Source organism: Delphinus delphis, chromosome 3 (assembly GCF_949987515.2).
Source record: "Delphinus delphis chromosome 3, mDelDel1.2, whole genome shotgun sequence".
Classification (NCBI taxonomy): domain Eukaryota; kingdom Metazoa; phylum Chordata; class Mammalia; order Artiodactyla; family Delphinidae; genus Delphinus; species Delphinus delphis.
The window spans coordinates 56,102,026-56,122,782 of NC_082685.1; the positions used below are offsets into that span (position 1 = coordinate 56,102,026).

The 20,757-nt window shown below is 48.1% G+C and overlaps 3 protein-coding genes across 3 annotated transcripts; 2 read left to right on the plus strand and 1 right to left on the minus strand.

Moving 5' to 3' along the window:
- The first annotated feature begins 30 nt into the window (after positions 1 to 30).
- On the plus strand, positions 31 to 13,445 carry HARS1 (histidyl-tRNA synthetase 1). The gene is made up of 13 exons (XM_060008697.1): positions 31 to 172; positions 452 to 541; positions 5,548 to 5,667; positions 7,860 to 7,955; positions 8,596 to 8,721; positions 9,352 to 9,459; positions 9,611 to 9,709; positions 9,939 to 10,032; positions 10,254 to 10,381; positions 10,477 to 10,719; positions 11,965 to 12,081; positions 12,282 to 12,428; positions 12,828 to 13,445. The coding sequence occupies exons 1-13, from the start codon at positions 83 to 85 to the stop codon at positions 12,897 to 12,899; spliced, it is 1,530 nt and encodes a 509-aa protein (XP_059864680.1). The 5' UTR covers positions 31 to 82; the 3' UTR covers positions 12,900 to 13,445.
- A 356-nt stretch (positions 13,446 to 13,801) lies between these two features.
- Positions 13,802 to 16,311, plus strand: DND1 (DND microRNA-mediated repression inhibitor 1). Its single transcript, XM_060008699.1, is given in 5 exon segments — positions 13,802 to 13,863; positions 13,967 to 14,084; positions 14,471 to 14,932; positions 15,612 to 15,998; positions 16,001 to 16,311. Coding segments are annotated over 5 exon segments (1,059 nt in total). The 5' UTR covers positions 13,802 to 13,839; the 3' UTR covers positions 16,069 to 16,311.
- A 4-nt stretch (positions 16,312 to 16,315) lies between these two features.
- On the minus strand, positions 16,316 to 20,730 carry WDR55 (WD repeat domain 55). Its single transcript, XM_060008698.1, has 7 exons — positions 20,456 to 20,730; positions 18,088 to 18,188; positions 17,907 to 17,994; positions 17,624 to 17,803; positions 17,428 to 17,527; positions 17,169 to 17,338; positions 16,316 to 17,088 (listed from the first exon to the last, which is right to left on the minus strand). The coding sequence occupies exons 1-7, from the start codon at positions 20,644 to 20,646 to the stop codon at positions 16,770 to 16,772; spliced, it is 1,149 nt and encodes a 382-aa protein (XP_059864681.1). The 5' UTR covers positions 20,647 to 20,730; the 3' UTR covers positions 16,316 to 16,769.
- Between the last annotated feature and the right edge of the window lie 27 nt (positions 20,731 to 20,757).

Genomic DNA, 20,757 nt, shown 5'->3' on the forward strand with positions numbered 1-20,757 from the left:
TCGATAGCCGGAAGTCATCCAAGCTGAAGCTGTGGCCCACACAACCTATCTAGACAGTAGTCAGCTCCAGTTGGTAACCAGTATGGCTGATCGTGCGACGCTGGAGGATCTGGTGCGACTTCAGGGAGAGCGCGTGCGGGCCCTTAAGCAGCAGAAGGCCAGCGCTGAGCAGGTACGACCCAGGAGGCAGGAGAGGGGACAAAGGAAGGCCTGGGAGAACAGAGCGGGGAGTGGTCTGCACAGAGGATGGGGATGTGGAAGAAAGGACTGGACTTGTAGGTAGGAGGACGGGCTGGGTGGGGAGGTAGCTGCGGTAGGACCCGAGAGAAGCAAAGCTAGGCTTGGGAGAGAGATATGCCCCACATCCTGCTGAGGGAGGGATACTGAATGAATGACGGAAGAGGGAGGGGGTGGCAGATGTGGTAGCCCAGCGCCTACTTTCCCTCCACAGATCGAGGAGGAGGTGGCAAAACTACTGAAACTGAAGGCACAACTGGGCCCTGATGAAGGGAAACAGAAGTTTGTGCTCAAAACCCCCAAGGTAAATATTCCTTTAGGGAGCTTCTGAGAGGGTCCCTAATTCCACTCACAAGGACGCATATATGCCTGCTTCTCTGAATCAGGTCATTGAGGAGGATCTGAAATCCTGCAGAGGAAACAACAGTTGGTTGTAGGCACCAGGCTGGATTGGACTCTGAGTCATTCTGGGATGGCAAAGTGATGGCAGAAGCTAGGCCAGCTGGGTGCTTAGGGGAGTCTACCTGCTACTGCTACTCCTTCTTTCATTCAGTAAATATTTACTGAGTGCTTACTGTGTGCCTAGCACTGTACAAAGCAGTGAGTGTACCATGGTGAACAGTATAGCCTGCCCTCAGGGAGCTTACATTCTACTGAAGGAAACAGACTTAGGAGAAATAATCCCACACATGGATATGTAACTACAAATTGTGTTAAGTGATGTAAAGAAGTAAAAAGGATGCTCTGAGAAAAATAAGGGAGAACTGGGAAGTCTGAAGAAGTGATAGACTAGCTGACCTAATAGATGAGTGGAAGACAGCCGGGTGAAGAGTGTGAGGAAGATAAGTCCAGGTAGGGTATGGAAATCCTGAAGTGAGAAAGAACCTTGGTAGTTTCCAGGAACTATAAAAAGACCTTTATGACTAGAACCAAATAGAGAAGGAGAGTACAATGGAATGAAGTTGGAGATTCCTAGCTCAACCACCATGATTTCAGTTCAGATGCCACTTTCTGTAAGTTCTATAAACTGAACTATTTACCTATCATCTGGGTTCCCTTGGCACTTCATAAGTATCTCTGTTATTGCATTTATTGCTGACTTTTCATTATTCACATGGTTTATTTAACCTGAGAGTCTGGGACTAAATAGGTATTCAATGAATGTATGTGAAATTTAATTCCAAAGTAGAGGGGAGATGATCTGTCTTCCTTATGTTGAGATGTCGCTGTTTAAGAGTAATTCTTTGGGCTCCTAAAATCATTGAGCTATTCCTTTCTACATATAACTCATTTCAAAGGTTAAAGAGGGGCTTCCCTGGTGGCTCAGTGGTTGAGAGTCCACCTGCCAATGCAGGGGACATGGGTTCATGCCCTGGTCCGGGAAGATCCCACATGCCGCGGAGTGGCTGGGCCCGTGAGCCATGGCCGCTGAGCCTGCGTGTCCGGAGCCTGTGCTCCACAACGGGAGAGGCCACAACAGTGAGAGGCCCGCATACTGCAAAAAAAAAAAAAAAAAAAAAAAAAAAAAAGTTAAAGAGATGGTGTAAAACCCCAAGGCAGTGACCATCAATAGTTATTCAAACTATTGGGTGAAAAGATTAATGGGGATTTCTGATAGATCAGGCTGACCTCAGCTAAACCCAATGATCAATCTTAGCTTCACTAAAAGTAGGACAACCAGACATTATATTCCTCTTGATGTGATGCAATAAGAAGTACACAGCACCACCTATGAAGTATTCTTGCCAAGAAGAATTGTACCTGAATCTAATCAGTCTTCAGACTTAACTACCAGTTTACCTAACTACCAGTTTACTGGAAATATGGGAAATGGAGGAACACGTTAAATGACCACATTGAATATACAGTTAACCAAATCTAGAATGAGAAAAATTCTTTCAGAAAAATGACTCAGTTTCCTCAACAAATAAAGGACATTTTTTTTTAAAAAAAAAAGGAAAGGAAACTGTTGCAGATTAAATAGACATGAGACATATCAACCAAGTACTTGGGCACTAGGTAAAGGGCTGCTGTTAAGTTGTATTGGTTGTAAGGAAGGTATTGTAGTGTTTTGTTTTTTAATGCTTATATGTTAGACAATTATACTGAAATATTTATGGATGAAAGTATATGATATCTGGGATTACCTTAAAATACTGCAGGAAAAAAAAATATTGGGGCTTAGATAAAATAAGAATAGCAGATGTTGATAGTTGTTGAAGGTAGGTAATAAACACAGGGTGGGGTGGTCCAGTGTTCTATTCTCTATAATGTGTGTTGGAAAATTTCCATAATTTAATGTTAAAAGACAATGAGATACAGCAGAAACTAACACAACACTGTAAAGCAATTATACTCCAATAAAGATGTTTTTAAAAAAACAAGAAAATGAGAATATACTGGAGAGTTAATATCCACTTAGTTTGTTGAAATACATTTCTTTTTTTTTTTTTTTTTGAAATACATTTCTTGACATGTGATTCATAATTAACAGAAAACTCAGTATTATGGGGAAAGGACTTTTTCAAGGGACCTTCCTGGTCAAAATTATTTTCATAGTGTTATTTGCCTTTCACTTCGTTTGCGATGAAGGTGCAAAAGCACTGGTGTGTAGAACTGCTCGTGTCTTAGCACAAATTAAGATGTTGGCACTGAGCTGTACTAATAACCATTATGTTCTTTACTTTCGTGAACTCACAGTAAAAAAAAAAGATTCAGTTTCACTTAAGAATGTCCTTGATAAAACAGTAAAAATTATTAATTTTATTGAATATCGACCCTTGAGTACACTGTTTTTTAATACTCTGTATGATGAAATGGAAAGCACAGATAAAGCACTTCTGCTGCATTCCAAAGTAGGAAAAATGCTGTGCCATGTGTGAACTGTAGGCTGAACTAGCTACTTTTTTCATGGAAAACCTTTTTTATTTGAAAGAAAAACTGAAAGATAAACTATTGTGTTAAAGATTTGGATATTTGGCAGACATTTTCACAAAACTGAACAAAGCGAGCCTTGTCACCTCAAGGAAAACATTCAACAGTATTTGTTGCCAGCGATAAAATTCAAGTGTTCAAGTCAATGTTAGAACTTGTATTTTCCACCATGAGCTTGACAGGTTCTCAATACTTGAAGACTTTCCTGATGAGATCTATGGTGACATGAACAAATACGGTTTTTTGATATTGTATACTGAGGCATATCAACATTTGGAAGATCTGTGTAACTGTTATCAAAGAACAAATATTTTCTAAATGACCAATGCATGATGTTATAAAATTGTGCCTGCGTAGAATATCCAAAGTACAAGATAGAGTAACAGATATTTTTTAAATTGTACTAAAATATACATAACATAAAATTTGCCATTTCAACCATTTTTAGGTGTACAGTTCAGTGGCATTAAGTACATTCATATTGCTGTGCAACCATAACCACTATTCATCCCCCATAACTTTTTCATCATACCAAACTGAAATTCTTTACCCATTAAACAGTAACACCCCATTCTACCCTCCCTTCAGCCCCTGGTAACCATCGTTCTACTTTCTGTCTCTGTGAATTCTGGGTACCTTATAATAGATTTTAATGTAACAATGTGAAAAGTTCATTGATGTACTTTCAGATTCCACATTGCAAACCAATCCTTAAGAAGCTCTCCCTCTGGATTTTGGTGTAGTTTAAGAAGAATATCTACAATTAGCTGAAAAGTTTATTAAAAATATTCCTCCTTTTACAATTACACATCTCTGTAAGGCTAGATTTTCTTTATATATTCAACCAGAACAACATATCACAACAGAATTGAATGCAAAAAGCATATATGAAAATTCAGCTGTCTTCTATTAACCCAGGCATTAAAGATTTGCAAAAATGTAAATCAGTGCCACTCTTCTCACCAGATGTTTTTGTTTTGGAAAGTAGTTACGTTTTTCCTAAAATGTTATTTATGTTAACATGTAATGGATTTTCTTTTTGTTAAGTGAATTAATATTTTTAAATGTTTGCAGTTATAATTTATAATACGATAAATATTGATAGGTATAATCCACTTTGGGGTCCTTAGTAAATAGTAAGAGTGTAAAGGGGTCCTGAGACCAAAGAGGTTGTACTTGTGAGTAGCATATAAAAGCCCATACTAGAAGCTCTGACCTGGAAGAACAGAGTTCTAGTACCGACTGCCAGGAACCAGCTGAATGGCCTTAAGTAATGACTTAACTTCTCAACACATTCAAATTCATTAACTTAGCCCTTGTCATAGGGCTATCAGAAAAAAATTAAAGAAAAAAATAGTGGAGACTTCCCTGGTGGCGCAGTGGTTAAGAATCCGCCTGCCAAAGCAGGGGACACGGGTTTGAGCCCTGGTCTAGGAAGATCCTACATGCTGCGGAGCAACTAAGCCTGCATGCCACAACTACTGAGTCTATGCTCTAGAGCCCGCGAGCCACAACTACTGAGCCCGCGTGCTACAACTACTGAAGCCCACGCACCTAGAGCCCGTGCTCTACAACAAGAGAAGCCACCACAATGAGAAGCCGGCGCACCGCAACGAAGAGTAGCCCCTGCTCGCCACAACTAGAGAAAGCCCGCGTGCAGCAAAGAAGACCCAATGCAGCCAAAAATAAATAAATTTTTTTTTAAAAAAAGAGGGCTTCCCTGGTGGCACAGTGGTTGAGAGTCCGCCTGCCGATGCAGGGGACACGGGTTCGTGCCCCGGTCCGGGAAGATCCCACATGCTGCGGAGTGGCTGGGCCCGTGAGCCATGGCCGCTGAACCTGCACATCTGGAGCCTGTGCTCCGCAACGGGAGAGGCCACGACAGTGAGAGGCCCGCGTACCGCCAAAAAAAAAAAAAAAGAAAAAAAGAAAGAAAAAATAGTATTTATTAGGATTTCCTTTTAAGGTATGTTGGGAGAGAACGTTACTTGTAAAATTTGGAATTCAATTCATTAAGCCAGTTTGAGTTGGTTATATGCCTGTCATCAGGTAGATGTTTTCTATTAGGCAGGGGAATGTTCTGTTTCCCAGAAAATGAGTTTAGGAAAATTTCTCAGAGAACAGAGTTCCAAGAATTCTAGAAGATAGAACCAAGCTAAAACGGGGTTGGAATTTAGAAGGGTGAGAGCAATGGGTGTGGTAATTAATAGGGAATTGTTTGTACTTGTTTTACAACTCAGTGACCTGTAGGAAAACCTAAGTTTGGGGCAGGGTTTTCATTCGCCATCATTGAAGTCATGCTTTTATATTTCTAGACCTTACTGTTCTTTGTTTTTAAACCCCATCCCTGGTTCTCTGGCTGATTTTGACTCCAAGGGCACAAGAGACTACAGTCCCCGGCAGATGGCAGTTCGGGAGAAGGTGTTTGATGTAATCATCAGCTGTTTCAAGCGCCACGGTGCAGAAGTAATTGATACACCTGTGTTTGAACTAAAGGTGAGGGGTGGATGAGGAGAAATTGCCTGGTGGAATAATGGGTATACAAACAACAAAGAGGATGGCAAGAGAGTGAGGCCCAAAGGTCTCTCTCTTGTTGCAGACAAAGATTGGCATTTTCTCCATGAGAAGGGGGACAGGACTGTCATAGAGAAAGAGGCCCTGCTTTTTATTTACCTTGGTTGTGGCCGGCAGCATCCAAAAGAGAGCCCTTCTCAGGGGTGGAAGTTGTTATGGCTCCTGGCTACATTGAATTCCATGGCACCTGTACTTGAGATGTTTCCTAGATACATGTAAATCGAACATATAAAGGATAAATATGCAACCAGTCTCCTATTGATGGACCCTGAGGTTGTTTCTAGTTCTTTGCTATTAAAAAACAGTTCTTTGCATCCCTCCCTGCTTAAAACCCAGTAACTCCCAATGCATTTATAATAAAATCCAAACTCTTTACTCAGGCTTACAAGGCCCTACATGATGTGGCAACTGCCTACATTTCCCACCTCATCTCATGCGCTTCTTCCCCTTGCCCGCTGTGCTACCATGGTCTTTTTCTATTCCTGGAACATACTAAATATGTTTCTATCTTCGAGCCTTTGTTCTTGCTCTTCCCTCTTGCTGAACTTCCTTTTTCTCTAGCTCTCTGCATGACTTTAATTCCAGAGTAAATTAGACATAACAGATTTTGATTTCAGATTTCAACTAAAATGCCATTCCTCAAATACTCCTCTCCAACTGCCTTGTCTAAAGCAGCCCTTGTCTATCACATTGACCTATTTTATTTCCGTTAAAGAAGCTATCACTATCAAAAGTTATGTTAATTTGTTCCCTTGCATTAATGTACTGCCTGTCTCTTTTCATTACTATAGAAGATCCATGAGGGCATGGACTGCCTTTGTTCACTGATGTATACACAGGGCTTAGAACAATGTCTGGTACTAGTGGGCATTTATCTGCAGGGTAAATTCACAGAAGTAGAATTTCTGGGTCAAATGGTTGTACTCATTCCCATTTCTACCAACTATATTAGTTTGCTAGTGTTCCCATATCAAAATACCATAGACTGGGTGTCTTAAAGAACAGAAATTTATTGTCTGGAGGCTAGAAGTCCAAGATAAGCTGTCAGCAGGGTTGGTTTCTTCTGAGGGTCATGAGGGAAGGATCTGCTTATGGCCTCTCTCACTGGCTTTTAGATGGTGTCTTTTCCCTATGTCTTCACATCATCTTCCCTCCTCTGTGTCCAAATTTCCTCTTTTTATAAGGACATGAGTTATATTGGATTAAGACTCATCCTAATGACCTCGTTTTACCTTAATTACTTCTTTAAAGACCCTGTCTCCGAATAGAGTCACAATCTGAGGTTATGGGGGCCAGGTGGGTGCAGGGAATAGGGCTTCAATATATGAATTTCGAGGGGACACAATTCAGGCCATAATACCAACCACTGTATTCTCTGGCCATAACACCAACCATTGTATGAGTATTTCTATTTTCTACACACTGGGAATTTTCAGGTTTTTTGAATTTTGCCAGTCTGGTAGTGAAATATGTTATCTTGTTGAAGACATCACAGGGCAAGGACTCTCAGTTTTGGCTTTTGACAGTGTTCAAATCTCAGGCCGTCATAAAAACATTTACCTTTGTTGATCTAATGACCCACTCCTAGGCATTTATACTCCAAAAAAATATTCAAAACAAAAAACTGTGTACCCAAATATATTTATTGAAATGCTATGGAATTTTTTTTCAATAGGAATAACCTAAACATCTATCAGTGTAACACTAGGAAGGAAGGAAATAGCTTCTTCTCACTAGAATATTATGCAGTTTTTTTTTTTTTTTGGCCATGCCACACAGCTTGCAGGATCATAGTTCCCCAACTGGGGATTGAACCCAGGCCCTCGGCAGTGAGTGCGCAGTCCTAACCACTAGACCGCCAGGGAACTCCCAATGCAGCTTTTAAAAATAATACTTCAGCTCTGTCACAAAATGGAAATGTGATAAGCAGAAAACCAAATTGGTATCTCCTTGATTATAACTACATCAAATAAGGAAACATTGGGAGAGAGAACAGAGGAAATGTAGATAAGTTGAAATCAGTCATAGTTAGAATGGTGGGTTTTTGTTTTTAAAAATTCCTTTCAAATTGTTATATTTATCATTATGGTCACATTTCTTTATGTTTTCTCCAGGAAACACTGACTGGAAAGTATGGGGAAGACTCTAAGCTTATCTATGACCTGAAGGACCAAGGTGGGGAGCTGCTGTCTCTTCGCTATGACCTCACTGTATCTTTTTAAACTTTGGATGTATTGGCCCTTACTGGGCTGGGGCTTTTTCTAGCCTCAGGTTTGGGGGCAGCTAGATATAGGTGGGATCAAATATAATGCATCTTGCAGTCAGGGAAGTTATTTCTCTAAACCAGGAGCTGGGCTTTGGCTAAACAGAGCATAGCTAGCCTTTGAAGGCTTCTGAATCCTGAGTGAGACCTCAGCTTTATGTCAGGGTCCAGTTCTGACTCTGCCAACAATCCCCTGGATTCAGAATATGTCTCCCTTGCCCTGGCTGGTGGACAGAGTTCTCCCTAATTGACCAACAGCACGTTTCCTTTATCTCCAAGCTATGTCAGAGAATTATCTGCTTAGAGATCCCTACTTGGGGCCCTTTTTCTGCTCCCTGGCCAATCTGCCCACCCCCATGCTGTGCTCAGCATGGCCCAAAAACAAAAGAGCCTTAATATTTTATGAGACTTCAGCTGCCCTGTATGGTAACAAAGTTGATTCTTGCTGATGTTCAGAAATGCTGTTAATCTTACAGATGGTGGTTTTACCCACACAGGGTGCGGTTAGACCCCAGCTTCTGTTGGTGATGATAATCAACTTCCAGACTCTGAAAGGTGGGGCTTTCCCCTTAACTCTCTGTCATCAGGTTCCTTTTGCTCGGTATTTGGCAATGAATAAACTGACCAACATTAAACGCTACCACATAGCAAAAGTGTATCGGCGGGATAACCCAGCCATGACCCGAGGCCGATATCGGGAATTCTACCAGTGTGTGAGTATGGGGGCAGGATGGGTAAGGAGGCCCTCTCTTGAGCCAGTAGAATCTATTGAGTACTTATGGTGTCCTGAAAAATCTAGATGCCCCAGATAATGCTAACCCTAAGATTTCTTTAGTATTTTCATATACAGGACAGGGATTATGCTCCTCATTTTATCTGAGGAAACTTGAGGCTCAGCAAGATGAAGAGATCATAGGGATAAGAAAGGCAAAGTTAGGACTAGAACTCTTGGTCCAGGGCTTTTTATATTAAACCACAGTGATAGGATCAGAGCAAAGGATGAGGAAACTGGATTTGAGGTACTGTCGCACAGACTGGTGGCACAGCTTCTGAATGAATAAAGGACTAAGGCCGTATAATTGCTCCCACAACAGTGGAAGGAAATAAGGAAAAATAGATGAGTGAGATAATGAAGGAATAGCCCTGTGGATGGGAAGAAAACCAGGACTGGTAAGAGACCCAGGAATACTGGGGTTTTGCTCTGGGCTGACAGTCAGACGGAGAATGAAGAATGTGGTCTGCGCATGAGTGCAAAGAGGCCTCCTTCATAGAAAGCAGAGCTCCCAGGAGTACCCCCTCAAGGTTAAACCCCTGAGGACCTCTAGCTAGCCCTCTCCCTACAGGATTTTGACATTGCTGGGCAATTTGACCCCATGATTCCTGATGCAGAGTGCCTGAAGATAATGTGCGAGATCCTGAGTTCACTCCAGATAGGCGACTTCCTGGTCAAGGTCAGAGCTGAATGGGGCTGGGAGGGCAAAGCTGGGCCTGGCCTCTCACAGGAGAAGGTCCTTGTGCAGAGGAACCAGTAGCCTAAGTGTCCAAGGCTATCGAGGGTCATGTAGGGAGATCCTCTTCTCACTATGCCTTGGGTCGCTGCAGGTGAATGATCGGCGCATCCTAGATGGGACGTTTGCCGTCTGTGGTGTTCCTGACAGCAAGTTCCGCACCATCTGCTCCTCAGTGGACAAGCTGGACAAGGTAATGACCCAATCACCTGACTCTTCTTTTCCCAGATCCCACCCTGCCCTGAGAAATGGAAAAGATTAGGAGAGAGAGGGCCCTGCTTCTATGCCCACAGAGGAAGATTAGCCCCAGGATATAGGTTGACGGGCAGCTTCTGCTTAAGACCACACCCTGAGAAGGGCTCACACTTGCTCTGCACTGGGGAAGCTGCCCAGGATTCCCTGACTGGTATCTGTCTGCTCAGGTGTCCTGGGAGGAAGTAAAGAGTGAGATGGTGGGAGAGAAGGGCCTGGCACCTGAGGTGGCTGACCGCATTGGGGACTACGTCCAGCAGCATGGTGAGAAACAAACCCTGCCTCCCCGGCAGCCATCCCACTGCCCTCAAGCGAAAGCCAAACTCCTCCGTGTGTGTGCGGGCGCGCGCATGCGCACTGGAGACAGAGGGAAAGGGAATGCATGTGTGTGTATGCACACATGCATACATGTGTAATCCAGAGGAAAAGGTAAAGCCCTTATCTTTTTCTTCTTGTCAGTCTGGCTCACAAATCTGTCTCCCCAGGTGGGGTATCCCTGGTGGAACAGCTGCTCCAGGATCCTAAATTGTCCCAAAACAAGCAGGCCTTGGAGGGCCTGGGAGACCTGAAGCTGCTCTTTGAGTATCTGACCTTGTTTGGCATTGCTGACAAGGTGAGTCAGGTTGGGATGGGAGCCTTATTAGCTGAGCTCCGGGGCTGGAGGCCTTTGATCCTCATCTGCTGCTGACCATGTTCTTATCCCTCCAGATCTCCTTCGACCTGAGCCTAGCTCGAGGGCTGGACTACTACACCGGGGTGATCTTTGAGGCGGTGCTGCTACAGCCCCCAGCCCAGGCAGGGGAAGAGCCCCTGGGTGTGGGCAGTGTGGCAGCTGGAGGGCGCTATGATGGGCTGGTGGGCATGTTTGATCCCAAAGGGCGCAAGGTGCCATGCGTGGGGCTCAGCATTGGGGTAGAGCGGATCTTCTCCATTGTGGAGCAGAGGCTGGAGGTATGTCTTGGGGCTGGGTGGAAGACATTCTGGGCAGATGGTGGCACCTGAGCTATCTTCTTTGATCTCTAAGGGGGCAATTAGTACTGCATTGGGCAAGGTGCATCTTTGCAAAGAAATGGAGAGAAGACTGTTGCTGTCCTTCAGACTCCCACCCCATTATAGGCCAGCTTGATGGATCTTTGATCATTCTTTCTTCACAAAATCCTTTGCTCCCTACTTCCTTCAGAGCTGTCAGGAATCTAGGCCAGTATATCCAAAGACCTGGATCTTCCTCATAATACAGAACACTTAATACTTTACTACTCTGTGCTAGGCACTGTGCTTAGTGCTTTTCACGCATTGTCTAATAAAACTCTTAAACAGCCCTCTGAGGGTAGCTACTTTCATTATTTACATTTCTCAGGCAAGGGAACTGAAGATTATAGATAAAATAATTTGCCCGAGGTTTAAGTGGCAGAGTCAGAATTCGGATGCAGGCAGTCCAACTCCAAAGTCTTGCTCCCAACCACTCTGCGATATTGTCTCTAAGTGGGAAGCGTGTATCTGAGGCTGTGGGATCCCTCAGATGGTTATCCTGACTCTCTAGCACCTAGAGTAATATGAAGGAAGCCCTTCTTGGCCTCAAGCCCACCTTTGTTGCTACTGCTTTTAAGTGGCTGGTTGCCTTTCATCCCTCGGGTAATGCTCTGGCAGTAACCTTCCCACTGCTCCCACCCTTTTCTCTAGAGTGGAACCCACTGGTGTTTTCCAATTGAGGTCACAGTTCCAGTAGGCATCTTATGTTTTAAGAACAATGGGAATAGTTTTCCAGAAAAAGAGACAGCAGCAGCATTCTTTCTCCCCTCCATCCACACCCCCACCCAAGTCGTGCCCTATGGCTGACGCATAAGAGACATAGTCTCCTTGTGGGAACTAGGACTGCCAGGGGTGATTGGATTGCCTGGGTGAGCTCAGAATATCACTTATGATGCATAAGGTTCTAGATGGAGATAAGCTTGAAGTTACTGTACATAAGCTACCTTTGCCCTCCATTATTAATTCTGGCAAGTCATATGTACAAGCCAGTCAGTTCATTTCTCATTCTTCTAAGAGCTACTTTTTGCCCAATTGCTAGATGAGAAGACTAGCCTGCCCTGGTGGAGTTGGGCCTGGTCTCAGACTCCTGACAAGAGCCTGCTCTGTTTGCTCTTTGAAGGTGTTGTAAAGGGTAGCCCAGTTCTTTCTTAACTGCTTCTTCCCTAGGCCGTGAAGGAGAAGGTACGGACCACAGAAACACAGGTGCTTGTGGCGTCTGCACAGAAGAAGCTGCTGGAGGAGAGACTGAAGCTCATCTCAGAGTTATGGGATGCTGGGATCAAGGTAAAGGAGGCAAGCCCCAGGGTGGCAGCAAATTTGGGAGTGCTGGACACAAACGAAATAAAAGCTTATCCATAGTGGCCCTGCCATTACTGTGACTTCTTGGGGTGAAGGTCAGAGAAAGGTGCCAACTTGGGCCCCAAGGAGATTGTCCCAGAGGTCTGCAGAAGACAGCCTTCATCTCCTTCCCTGGTCCCCTGCAGGCAGAGCTGCTCTACAAGAAGAACCCCAAGTTACTGAATCAGCTGCAGTACTGTGAGGAGGCAGGCATCCCACTGGTGGCCATCATTGGTGAGCAAGAGCTCAAGGACGGGGTCATCAAGCTCCGCTCGGTGGCCAGCAGGGAAGAGGTAAGTAGGTGGACAGGAAGGCTGAGGGATGGGGAAGGCTGAGGGATGGGGAATGTATGCCATTTCGGCAGACCAAGGCCGAAAGTTACTGTACATAAGCTAGACCAAGGCCAAGGCCCATTCAAGACCTAAGCAAAAGCCTGGCATTCATATTAACGCCCAGTCCTAAAGGACTTAAGGGGGTAATATGTTACTATGGTCATGGTAGGGTAAAATCTCCATCCCCACACATACCCTGTGTCTCTCCACCTCCCCCAAGAAGCGCTGTCTCCCCTGAGGTGTTTGATTGGGTTCCTGCGCCCAGCTGAGCCAGGCCTGATGACTAGAGGAAGGCATGGGTGCTCAGAGAGCAGTGGAACACAAGATGCTCATACCACCTTGTTCCTCCATCCTGGCCAGGTGGACGTCCGAAGAGAAGACCTCGTGGAGGAAATCAGAAGGAAAACAAGCCAGCCCCTTTGCATCTGCTGAGTTGAACTATCAGAGGAAAGTGGGACTGGCACTATTTAAGGCTAAGACAAAACTCTGCATATGTACTTCAGCAGCTTTGCACGTTTCCTTCCCAACAGGAAGACCTGAAGAGTGGTCATAACAGAGACTTTTTTTATTTTTTTTTGCGGCACGCGGGCCTCTCACTGTTGTGGCCTCTCCCGTTGCGGTGGAGCACAGGCTCCGGACGCGCAGGCTCAACGGCCATGGCTCACGGGCCCAGCCGCTCCGCGGCATGTGGGATCTTCCCGGACCAGGGCACAAACCTGTGTCCCCTGCATCGGCAGGCGGACTCTCAACCGCTGCGCCACCAGGGAAGCCCACTTTTTTATTTTTATTATGATTATTTTATTGGTAATCACTGGCAAAAATGGCCACCCAAAAATGGGTGGGCCACGGGGAACGGGCCCAAGATGGTTTCCTCGGCAGGGCCCTACAACTAGGTGGAGGGAACGCTTCCCACAACCAGCCGCCGCGGAAGCTCCAATAAAATGCCTCAACCACTGGAGCCTGCCTGTGTCACTACTGCCTAGCCCTGCCTTCCCTGTTAGAGCCTGGGCCTCCCACTGCGACCACTTCCGCGGTGGAAAATGGGGAGAGACACTTACAGTAGCTCCCACGGGCTATTCCGCAGGGGAAGGGCGCCCCTGACGTTCTCGCCTCCAGCCTCCATCCTGCAGGTTTGCGAGCCGTGTTTTAGGAGGTGGGGCTGCCCGCAGACCCACCCACTAGGGTCTCTAGCTTTCACCTGAGGGTCTGAGGTTCCCGCGGCGCACGTGCGGCGGATACCCCCACCCCCTTGGTGGGCGGGGTCGTGCTCAGAGCCAATGAGAGCTTTGGGGGTGGAGGAGTAGGGAAGCTTCCAGAGGGGCAGATTGGGAGGAGTTTATAAAGGGGGTACGAGCGAGCCAGTGGGAGAGCAATGCAGTCCAAGCGGGAGTGTGAGGTAAGTGTTTGCCTATCAGGGGGTTGGTGAGCCCTGGACATAACAGGCGAGGTGGGGGTGGACGCGGCGATAAGGCATTCCAACCTGCCCTTTTCCCCCTCAGCTGTGGTGTGAGAGGGTGAATCCAGAGAACAAGGCGGCGCTGGAGGCGTGGGTCAGGGAGACGGGCATCCGCCTGGTGCAGGTGAACGGGCAGAGGAAGTATGGCGGGCCACCCCCAGGTACGGTAGTCCCAGCCCTACGCCTACGGGAGGGCTAAGGCAGCCTCGACGGCCACGAGCCGCCGCGTTCGGGGGAGGGAGGGGCCTACGCCGAGGCTCCACAGTCAGAAACTTATAACTACCCCGTTACCCGCCCCCCCAGCTGATGAAACTCATTGTCTGTGGCTTCCCACCCACCCGCCCCCTCGAGGAAAGGAGCCAGTCTTAAGGTGCCAGCCCCGTTGGTAGCTCAGTCACCCAGTTACGCCAAAGACCCGGGGCGTACGGGTGTTGTAACCATTTCACAGACGTTTGCACACATACTCCCTCCTGCGCTCGGTTCCTGGACCTCGACCCCGGAACCGTCCGGGTGGTTGACGGTGTCCCTCCCCACCCCCTTCCCCCAGGATGGGTGGGCAGCCCGCCGCCGGCCGGGTCAGAAGTGTTTATCGGGCGGCTGCCCCAGGATGTGTACGAGCACCAGCTGATCCCACTGTTCCAGCGCGTGGGCCGCCTCTACGAGTTCCGCCTGATGATGACCTTCAGCGGCCTGAACCGCGGCTTCGCTTACGCCCGCTACAGCTCGCGACGCGGCGCCCAGGCCGCCATCGCCACGCTGCACAACCACCCGCTGCGGCCGTCCTGCCCGCTGCTCGTGTGCCGCAGCACCGAGAAGTGCGAGCTGAGTGTGGACGGCTTGCCGCCGGGCCTGAGCCGCCAAGCGCTGCTGCTCGCGCTGCAGCCGCTGGGGCCCGGCCTGCAGGAGGCGCTGCTGTTGCCCAGCCCTGGGCCGGCGCCCGCGCAGATCGCACTGCTCAAGTTCAGCTCGCACCGCGCCGCGGCCATGGCCAAAAAGGCCCTGGTGGAAGGTAGGGGTGGAGACTGCGGGGGGCCGCTGGTTGGGGCGAAACGCGTTCTACCCGGCACTTTACTTCAACACGTCAGCGTAGATCAGCATAGCGGGTTAAAGTCGCGAGACCTTAGGGTCAAACACACTTGAGTTTGAGACAGACTATCTGACCTCACGTTTTTAAATTTCCACCGGTGCTACCAGCTACCACTCACCTAAACTTCACACTTCACATGCACTATCTCCTGACTTAACCCTCAAATTGCAGTGAAACATAGAACATTGTCCCTCTTTAGATAGGAGACTGTTTTAAGAAAAATTTACTTGCCCAAGGCAATCCAACTGAGCCTACCTTTTATCCACTGTAGAACCTGCTTCCTGAAGCTGAGAATTAAGCAGCATTTAGCACATTCTGTAGTTTTTGGCAAGTATTCATGGTAAAGGTTAGCTATTCTGATGGTTATGAGGTAGACAAAGCCTGCAATCAGCCAGTACTCCAAGGAAACTTAGAAGGTAGCAGTTATTGCACTCCCTTTGTAAGTAAACACAAAGAAGCCTAGAGAAGTTATTTAACTTGCCTGGTGTCACACCAGGAAATGGGGAGGCTACAAATTAAACAGGCTTGTGTGACTCCAGAGGACTCCGGGTGCTTGGGCCCAGGGCTTAGACCCCGCCCTGTCTCTGCCTTTTTCCTGCAGGGCAGTCACGCCTCTGTGGAGAACAGGTGGCCGTGGAGTGGCTTAAGCCAGACCTGAAGCAGCGACTCCGCCAGCAGCTCAAGTGTCCGTCTCTACAGTGCCTACAGCCAGAGGGCAGCCAAGTAGCCCTGGCCAGGGACAAGGGGCTGGAGTCCCAAGGGGCTCGGGCTGCCCTGCAGCTGCTATGCCAACGGATGAAGTTGGGCAGCCCACTGTTCCTCACCAAGTGTTTGGGCACAAGTTCTGGCTGGCACCGATTCTGGTACCAGGTGGTGATCCCTGGGCATCCAGTGCCCTTCAGTGGCCTCATTTGGGTTGTGCTGGCCCCCAGTGGGCAGGATGGGCATGAGGTGGCCAAGGATGCTGTGTCTGCAAGGCTGCTGGAGGCACTGAGTCTGGGGCCAGCCTCCAGCGGTCTGCTGCGGCTGAGGCAGGAGGTACCATGGTTCAGCAGTGACCTAATCCTCTCCCCAGGCAGCCTGAATGAGTAGGCAGAGCCTGTGTCAGTCCCTGGCCCAGCAGGCCTGGGCAGCTGCTATCTGATCCCAAGAAGGGGAGGAGCATGGGCCCTGCCCTAGGCCTGACACAGCCTCCCAGCTGAGGCAGGGCCCACAGCACCTCGGGGCAGCTCAAGTTTGGCTAAGTTGTGGTGAGGGAGCTTCCCTTCTCCCTCCCAGCCTGGGGTTTAACCTGACCCCAGGGTTGTTCTCTGACACACAGTCGCACACACACCCCTCTCTCCTCCCACAGCTTAGCATGAATCTTTGCTTCTTATTTTCTTGATTTGTCTTTGTTGATGTTTTTATTTGGGGGCTGGCTGAGCCAAAGGGTCAGAAATCTGCCTTTGCCCCAACCACTTGGCATTCTGGTTTTGGTGTATGCGTAGTTTTGAGTTTTTCTATGCTGGTTGTATTTATATTAAACCCCTGGTTGGTTTACACCTGTGTCTGTGCTGTCTTGCGCCAGCTGTGGGCTTGTCTTACAGTGGTGGAGTGAGCAGCTGCTACAGGGCAAGTACTTCCCCACATCAGTGTGCCGATCCTGAGCATCTTCTTGTGCACAATAGGATATTTTAAATTCCCAGCCTCTCTAGGGATCCAGCCCAGAAAGCAAGACTCTTGTCTGCTGAGAACCCATCCTGAGATTCAGCTCATTCCCTCAGTCACTGTCATCCTCAGTCTCCTCCTCCTCCTGAGCTGTGGCGTCCTCTCCCTCCTCCCTCAGTCCTGCAAAGAAGTCATCCGTGCTCCAGGCCTTGCTGCTCAGCGCCCGTAGTGGCCCTCCCTTTTTCTTGCGCCGGCGGTAGTCATCCACCACCAAAGCCCGCAGCTGGGCCATGTCCCAAAACTTGAGGCGCTGGTCATGGCCACTGCTGGCCAGGAAGCGGCCACAGTGGGAGAGAGCTAGCTTCTCCACAGGTTCCCCGGCATGTTGGCCCACACTGCCCACCACTCGGTTTGGCAGGATGTTGACAGCCCTGGAGAGAAAGAAAAGTGTTGGTATGGGCCGGTTAGGTCTGCCCTTCCTATGACTGGAGGGCCATCCGGCTTCTCTCACCTGATGACTCCATCAGTGGAGCCGGTACACAGCAGACTCTCAGTGACTGGAACCATGCAGTCAATGGACTCAGCTCTCAGGGCAAAGCGGTCACTTGTGGCCCCAAAGCCATCCCAGTTGAAGAGGTAGATGGTACCTTCACTGGAGCCACAGGCCACCTTCTTCCCACACTGCAGGGAAACAGGGCAAACCATGTTTGTGGAGCCACATCAAACCAAGTCCCTATCGCACACCCCCCTCCCGCCCCACCCAGCTGTACTTTCATAAGTGTGACAGAGGTCAGGTCTCCAGACTGAGGCTCGGAGAGCAACTCGAACCGGCGTCGTCTGATGTTGAAGACACCAAGGCAGCCATCTCCGCTGTAGAGAGAGCAAAGCAGCAGGCTTGGCTGGAGGTACCCACCAAGGGAAACATTTAACACAGGGAAGGGAGGGGATGCAGCTTTGAGGCTGTACCTGGCTGTCAGCAGCAGCTTCTTGGCTGGGTCCAGAGCCATGTCAGCAATGTACTCCTCATGCTGCCGCATATCCATTAAGGGGCCCTCCTTCCGCTGGTCCCAGAGGCGGATGCCACCTGTGTCATCCCCAGTTGCCAGAACATTCTCATCCACCAGCAGCAGGCTGTTGATGGGGGCACTAGAGACACAGATACAGAACTTCTTCGAGCACCTTTGTCCCAGTAGGGATGTACCAATCAATCCTTACCCTTTGGCTCAACACACAGTTGGCTTCCCCTTACCTGTGAGCCTTGGAAATGCGTCTTTGCAGTCGTCCCAGCTCCACATCTAGAAAATGGATGGCTTTGTCCTTGGACACAGTAACAAGTTCTGTGGGGAGGGAGGGGGAAATGCCCAGGTCATGGTGCTGTTCATTGCTCCCTTCCCACCACCACACTGCTGGCTGCCTTTCCTAATACTCACTCTGCCCATCTTCAGAGAAGACAACGGCTCGGCAGGACTTGAGGTGGTGACCTGAGGACCAGTGCTCCTTGGTTTCTCCCTCTTGGCAGGAGTAGGAAAAGCTGGGGAGAATGGAAGAAGAGTGAATGACTCCAGACCTCACCTGAGAGTATAGAGACCAACTAGCCAAACTTCCACCTACCTAGGAGTTCCTGCTTGTACACCTCCAAGCCCAAGGAGCTTACCATCCCATTTTCTTTTTTTTCAAATGAATAGGTATTTATATTATTATTTTCTTTAATATTTATTTATTTATTTTGTCTGTGCTGGGTCTTAGTTGCGGCACGCAGGATCTTCGTTGCAGCATGCATGCGGAATCTGGTTCCCCGACTAGGGACTGAACCTGGCCCCCTGCATTGGGAGCGTGGAGTCTTACCCACTGGACCACGAGGGAAGTCCTCCATTTTCCCATCTTCAATGAGCTTCAAATGTGAGGTCTTTTTTTCATTCAATGTACATTTTTGTGACCTCACCCCACCCCTCTTCATCATCTTTGAAAGCCATAACCTGGGGAAAGATTAGGTCTGAATCACTCTGGAGGTCCAAAATAGTTGATGACAGAACAGCCCAGAAGCTGGAAATGTAAAGATGAGTAAGACAGGGATATTACACTCCAGGTCTACAGGAGCTAAAGAAAGCCACAATTAATTACGGCACATTGGGCTTCCCTGGTGGCGCAGTGGTTAAGGCTGGTGCCTCTCTGCTCTACCTCCCTTGTCATCCTTCCGCCACACGTGTTCACAATGTGCCGTAATTTTTTTTTTTTTTTTTTTTGGCTGCGTTGGGTCATCGTTGCTGCACGCGGGCTTTTCTCTGGTTGCGGCGAGCAGGGGCTACTCTTCGTTGTGGTGTGTAGTTGCTCCATGGCATGTGGGATCTTCCTGGGCCAGGGCTCGAACCCATGTCCCCTGCATTGGTAGGCAGACTCTTAACCACTGTGCCACCAGGGAAGCCCCCCTCTCCCTCTCCCTCTCTCTTTTTCTCTCTCTCTCCCTTTCTCCCTCCCTCCCTCCCTCCCTTCCTTCTTTCCTCCCTCCTTCTTTCCCTCCATCCCTCCCTCCTTCCTCAGAGCCACAGGGCTTGCAGGATCTTAGTTCCTGGGGCCCTGGCAGTGAAAGCGTGGAGTCCTAACCATGGGACCACCAGAGAATTCTCTACTGTTCCCATTTTCAAAGATGAAAATCAGAAATTAACTTGCCCAAGGCCATTGCAGCTAATGAGGGGTTTGGGGTTTAAATTCATTAAGTAAATCTGATAGCACAGCTCTCCTGGTTAAGGCCTTCAATGGCTTTTCACTGCTTCTAGCCTACATCTTTTATTCAAAATCAAACGTGTATTGAGCACTAACCCTGGGCTAGACGCAGGAGATAAAATGGAGAACAAAAGAGACTACAGATTACACTCCAGAACATTGTTTTTCAGACTCTAGTCATGACCCATTACTGAGCTGCAATCAGCATTTTCTGTGTGTGCCCGCAATAACAACAGAATAAAATAAACCAGAAAATATTAGAGTGCATCACACATAATATAAAAGCTATTTTTACCGTGGGGCGAGGTCAAAAAAGTTTAAAAAACATTTTTTTAGTGGAGGAGACAGTGTTCAAATAATTATGCAAACGGATGTATGATTACACACCATTATGTAGTTTATGAGGAAAAGGTATCTGGTGCCGAGGCAGCATTTAACAGGTAATCTAATTTAGTCTGAGGCATGTTTGAAGAGTGAAGAGATGCTGGGGACTCTGGGACAATAGGTGCAAGTGAGGGAAATTCCAGGAAGAAGGAATAACATGTGCAAAGGAGCTGAGGCTTCAAGGTACACTAAAAAGGTAACGATGAATAAGCACAGAAAACAGAAAATAAAGTGAGCAAGGGCCAGATGGTCAAAGCCCTGAAAGCCGGATTAAGGAATCTCAATTTAATTCTAAAAGCAAAGGTAAACTATTGAAGGGTTTTAATCAAGGAAGTGAGGTGGTTGGATTTGTGTTTTTGAAAGATCAATTAAAATGGGCAAGAAGCGAAAGCAGGGGGCCCAGTTGGTTCTGTTTCAGGATCAATACAATATTTCGGTGGGAAATAACAGTGTCCTGAACGCCTGCCTGTCCGGGCTCCGTCACGACTTTCCAGCTACTTTGTCTCTCAGTTCTTTCAATAGATTTGTGTGGTAACTTGCTTAAAGGCGAATGTTATTAAACGAATTGGACAAGACTGAGTCTTGTAAACTTAGTCTCCCTGTAACCTCTCCTCATCCCAGCTCCATCGCTGCAGAGCTTCCAGACCGAGCAGCCCCACACCCACCACGCCCCCATCTCTGCCCCGCACTTACACGAACACGTCCCCGTCCACGTCCCCAGCCGCCAGGAGATCGCGGGCCGGATGGAACGCCAGTCCACTGGCCGGAGCGTCCAGCACGATATCTTCCGGAGTGTCCCGGATCCGGGCTGGGGCTTCCGTGGAGTCGGGGTCCTCCTCGTCTCTCCCATCCTCTGCGGGCCTCTCCTCACATGTGCGGTCCATGAACCAGAGGATCCGAGCCGCGCAGCAATTGGTAGGTAAACCCAAGAACCAGTCGCTCGGCGGGAGGAGTGGCCCAGGGCACCGCTTCCGGGGTAGGGGGCCAGGCAGGAA

Excerpts from the sequence above, each read along its gene's own strand:
- HARS1 (XM_060008697.1), top strand. The coding sequence starts at position 83 with ATGGCTGATCGTGCGACGCTGGAGGATCTGGTGCGACTTCAGGGAGAG. Across the intron at positions 10,033-10,253 it reads GGACTACGTCCAGCAGCATG|GTGGGGTATCCCTGGTGGAA; the intron begins GTGAGAAACAAA and ends CTGTCTCCCCAG. Across the intron at positions 10,720-11,964 it reads TTGTGGAGCAGAGGCTGGAG|GCCGTGAAGGAGAAGGTACG; the intron begins GTATGTCTTGGG and ends CTTCTTCCCTAG.
- WDR55 (XM_060008698.1), bottom strand. The coding sequence starts at position 20,646 with ATGGACCGCACATGTGAGGAGAGGCCCGCAGAGGATGGGAGAGACGAG. Across the intron at positions 18,189-20,455 it reads GTGGACGGGGACGTGTTCGT|CTTTTCCTACTCCTGCCAAG; the intron begins GTAAGTGCGGGG and ends CATTCTCCCCAG. Across the intron at positions 17,339-17,427 it reads CCTCTGTCACACTTATGAAA|TGTGGGAAGAAGGTGGCCTG; the intron begins GTACAGCTGGGT and ends GTTTCCCTGCAG.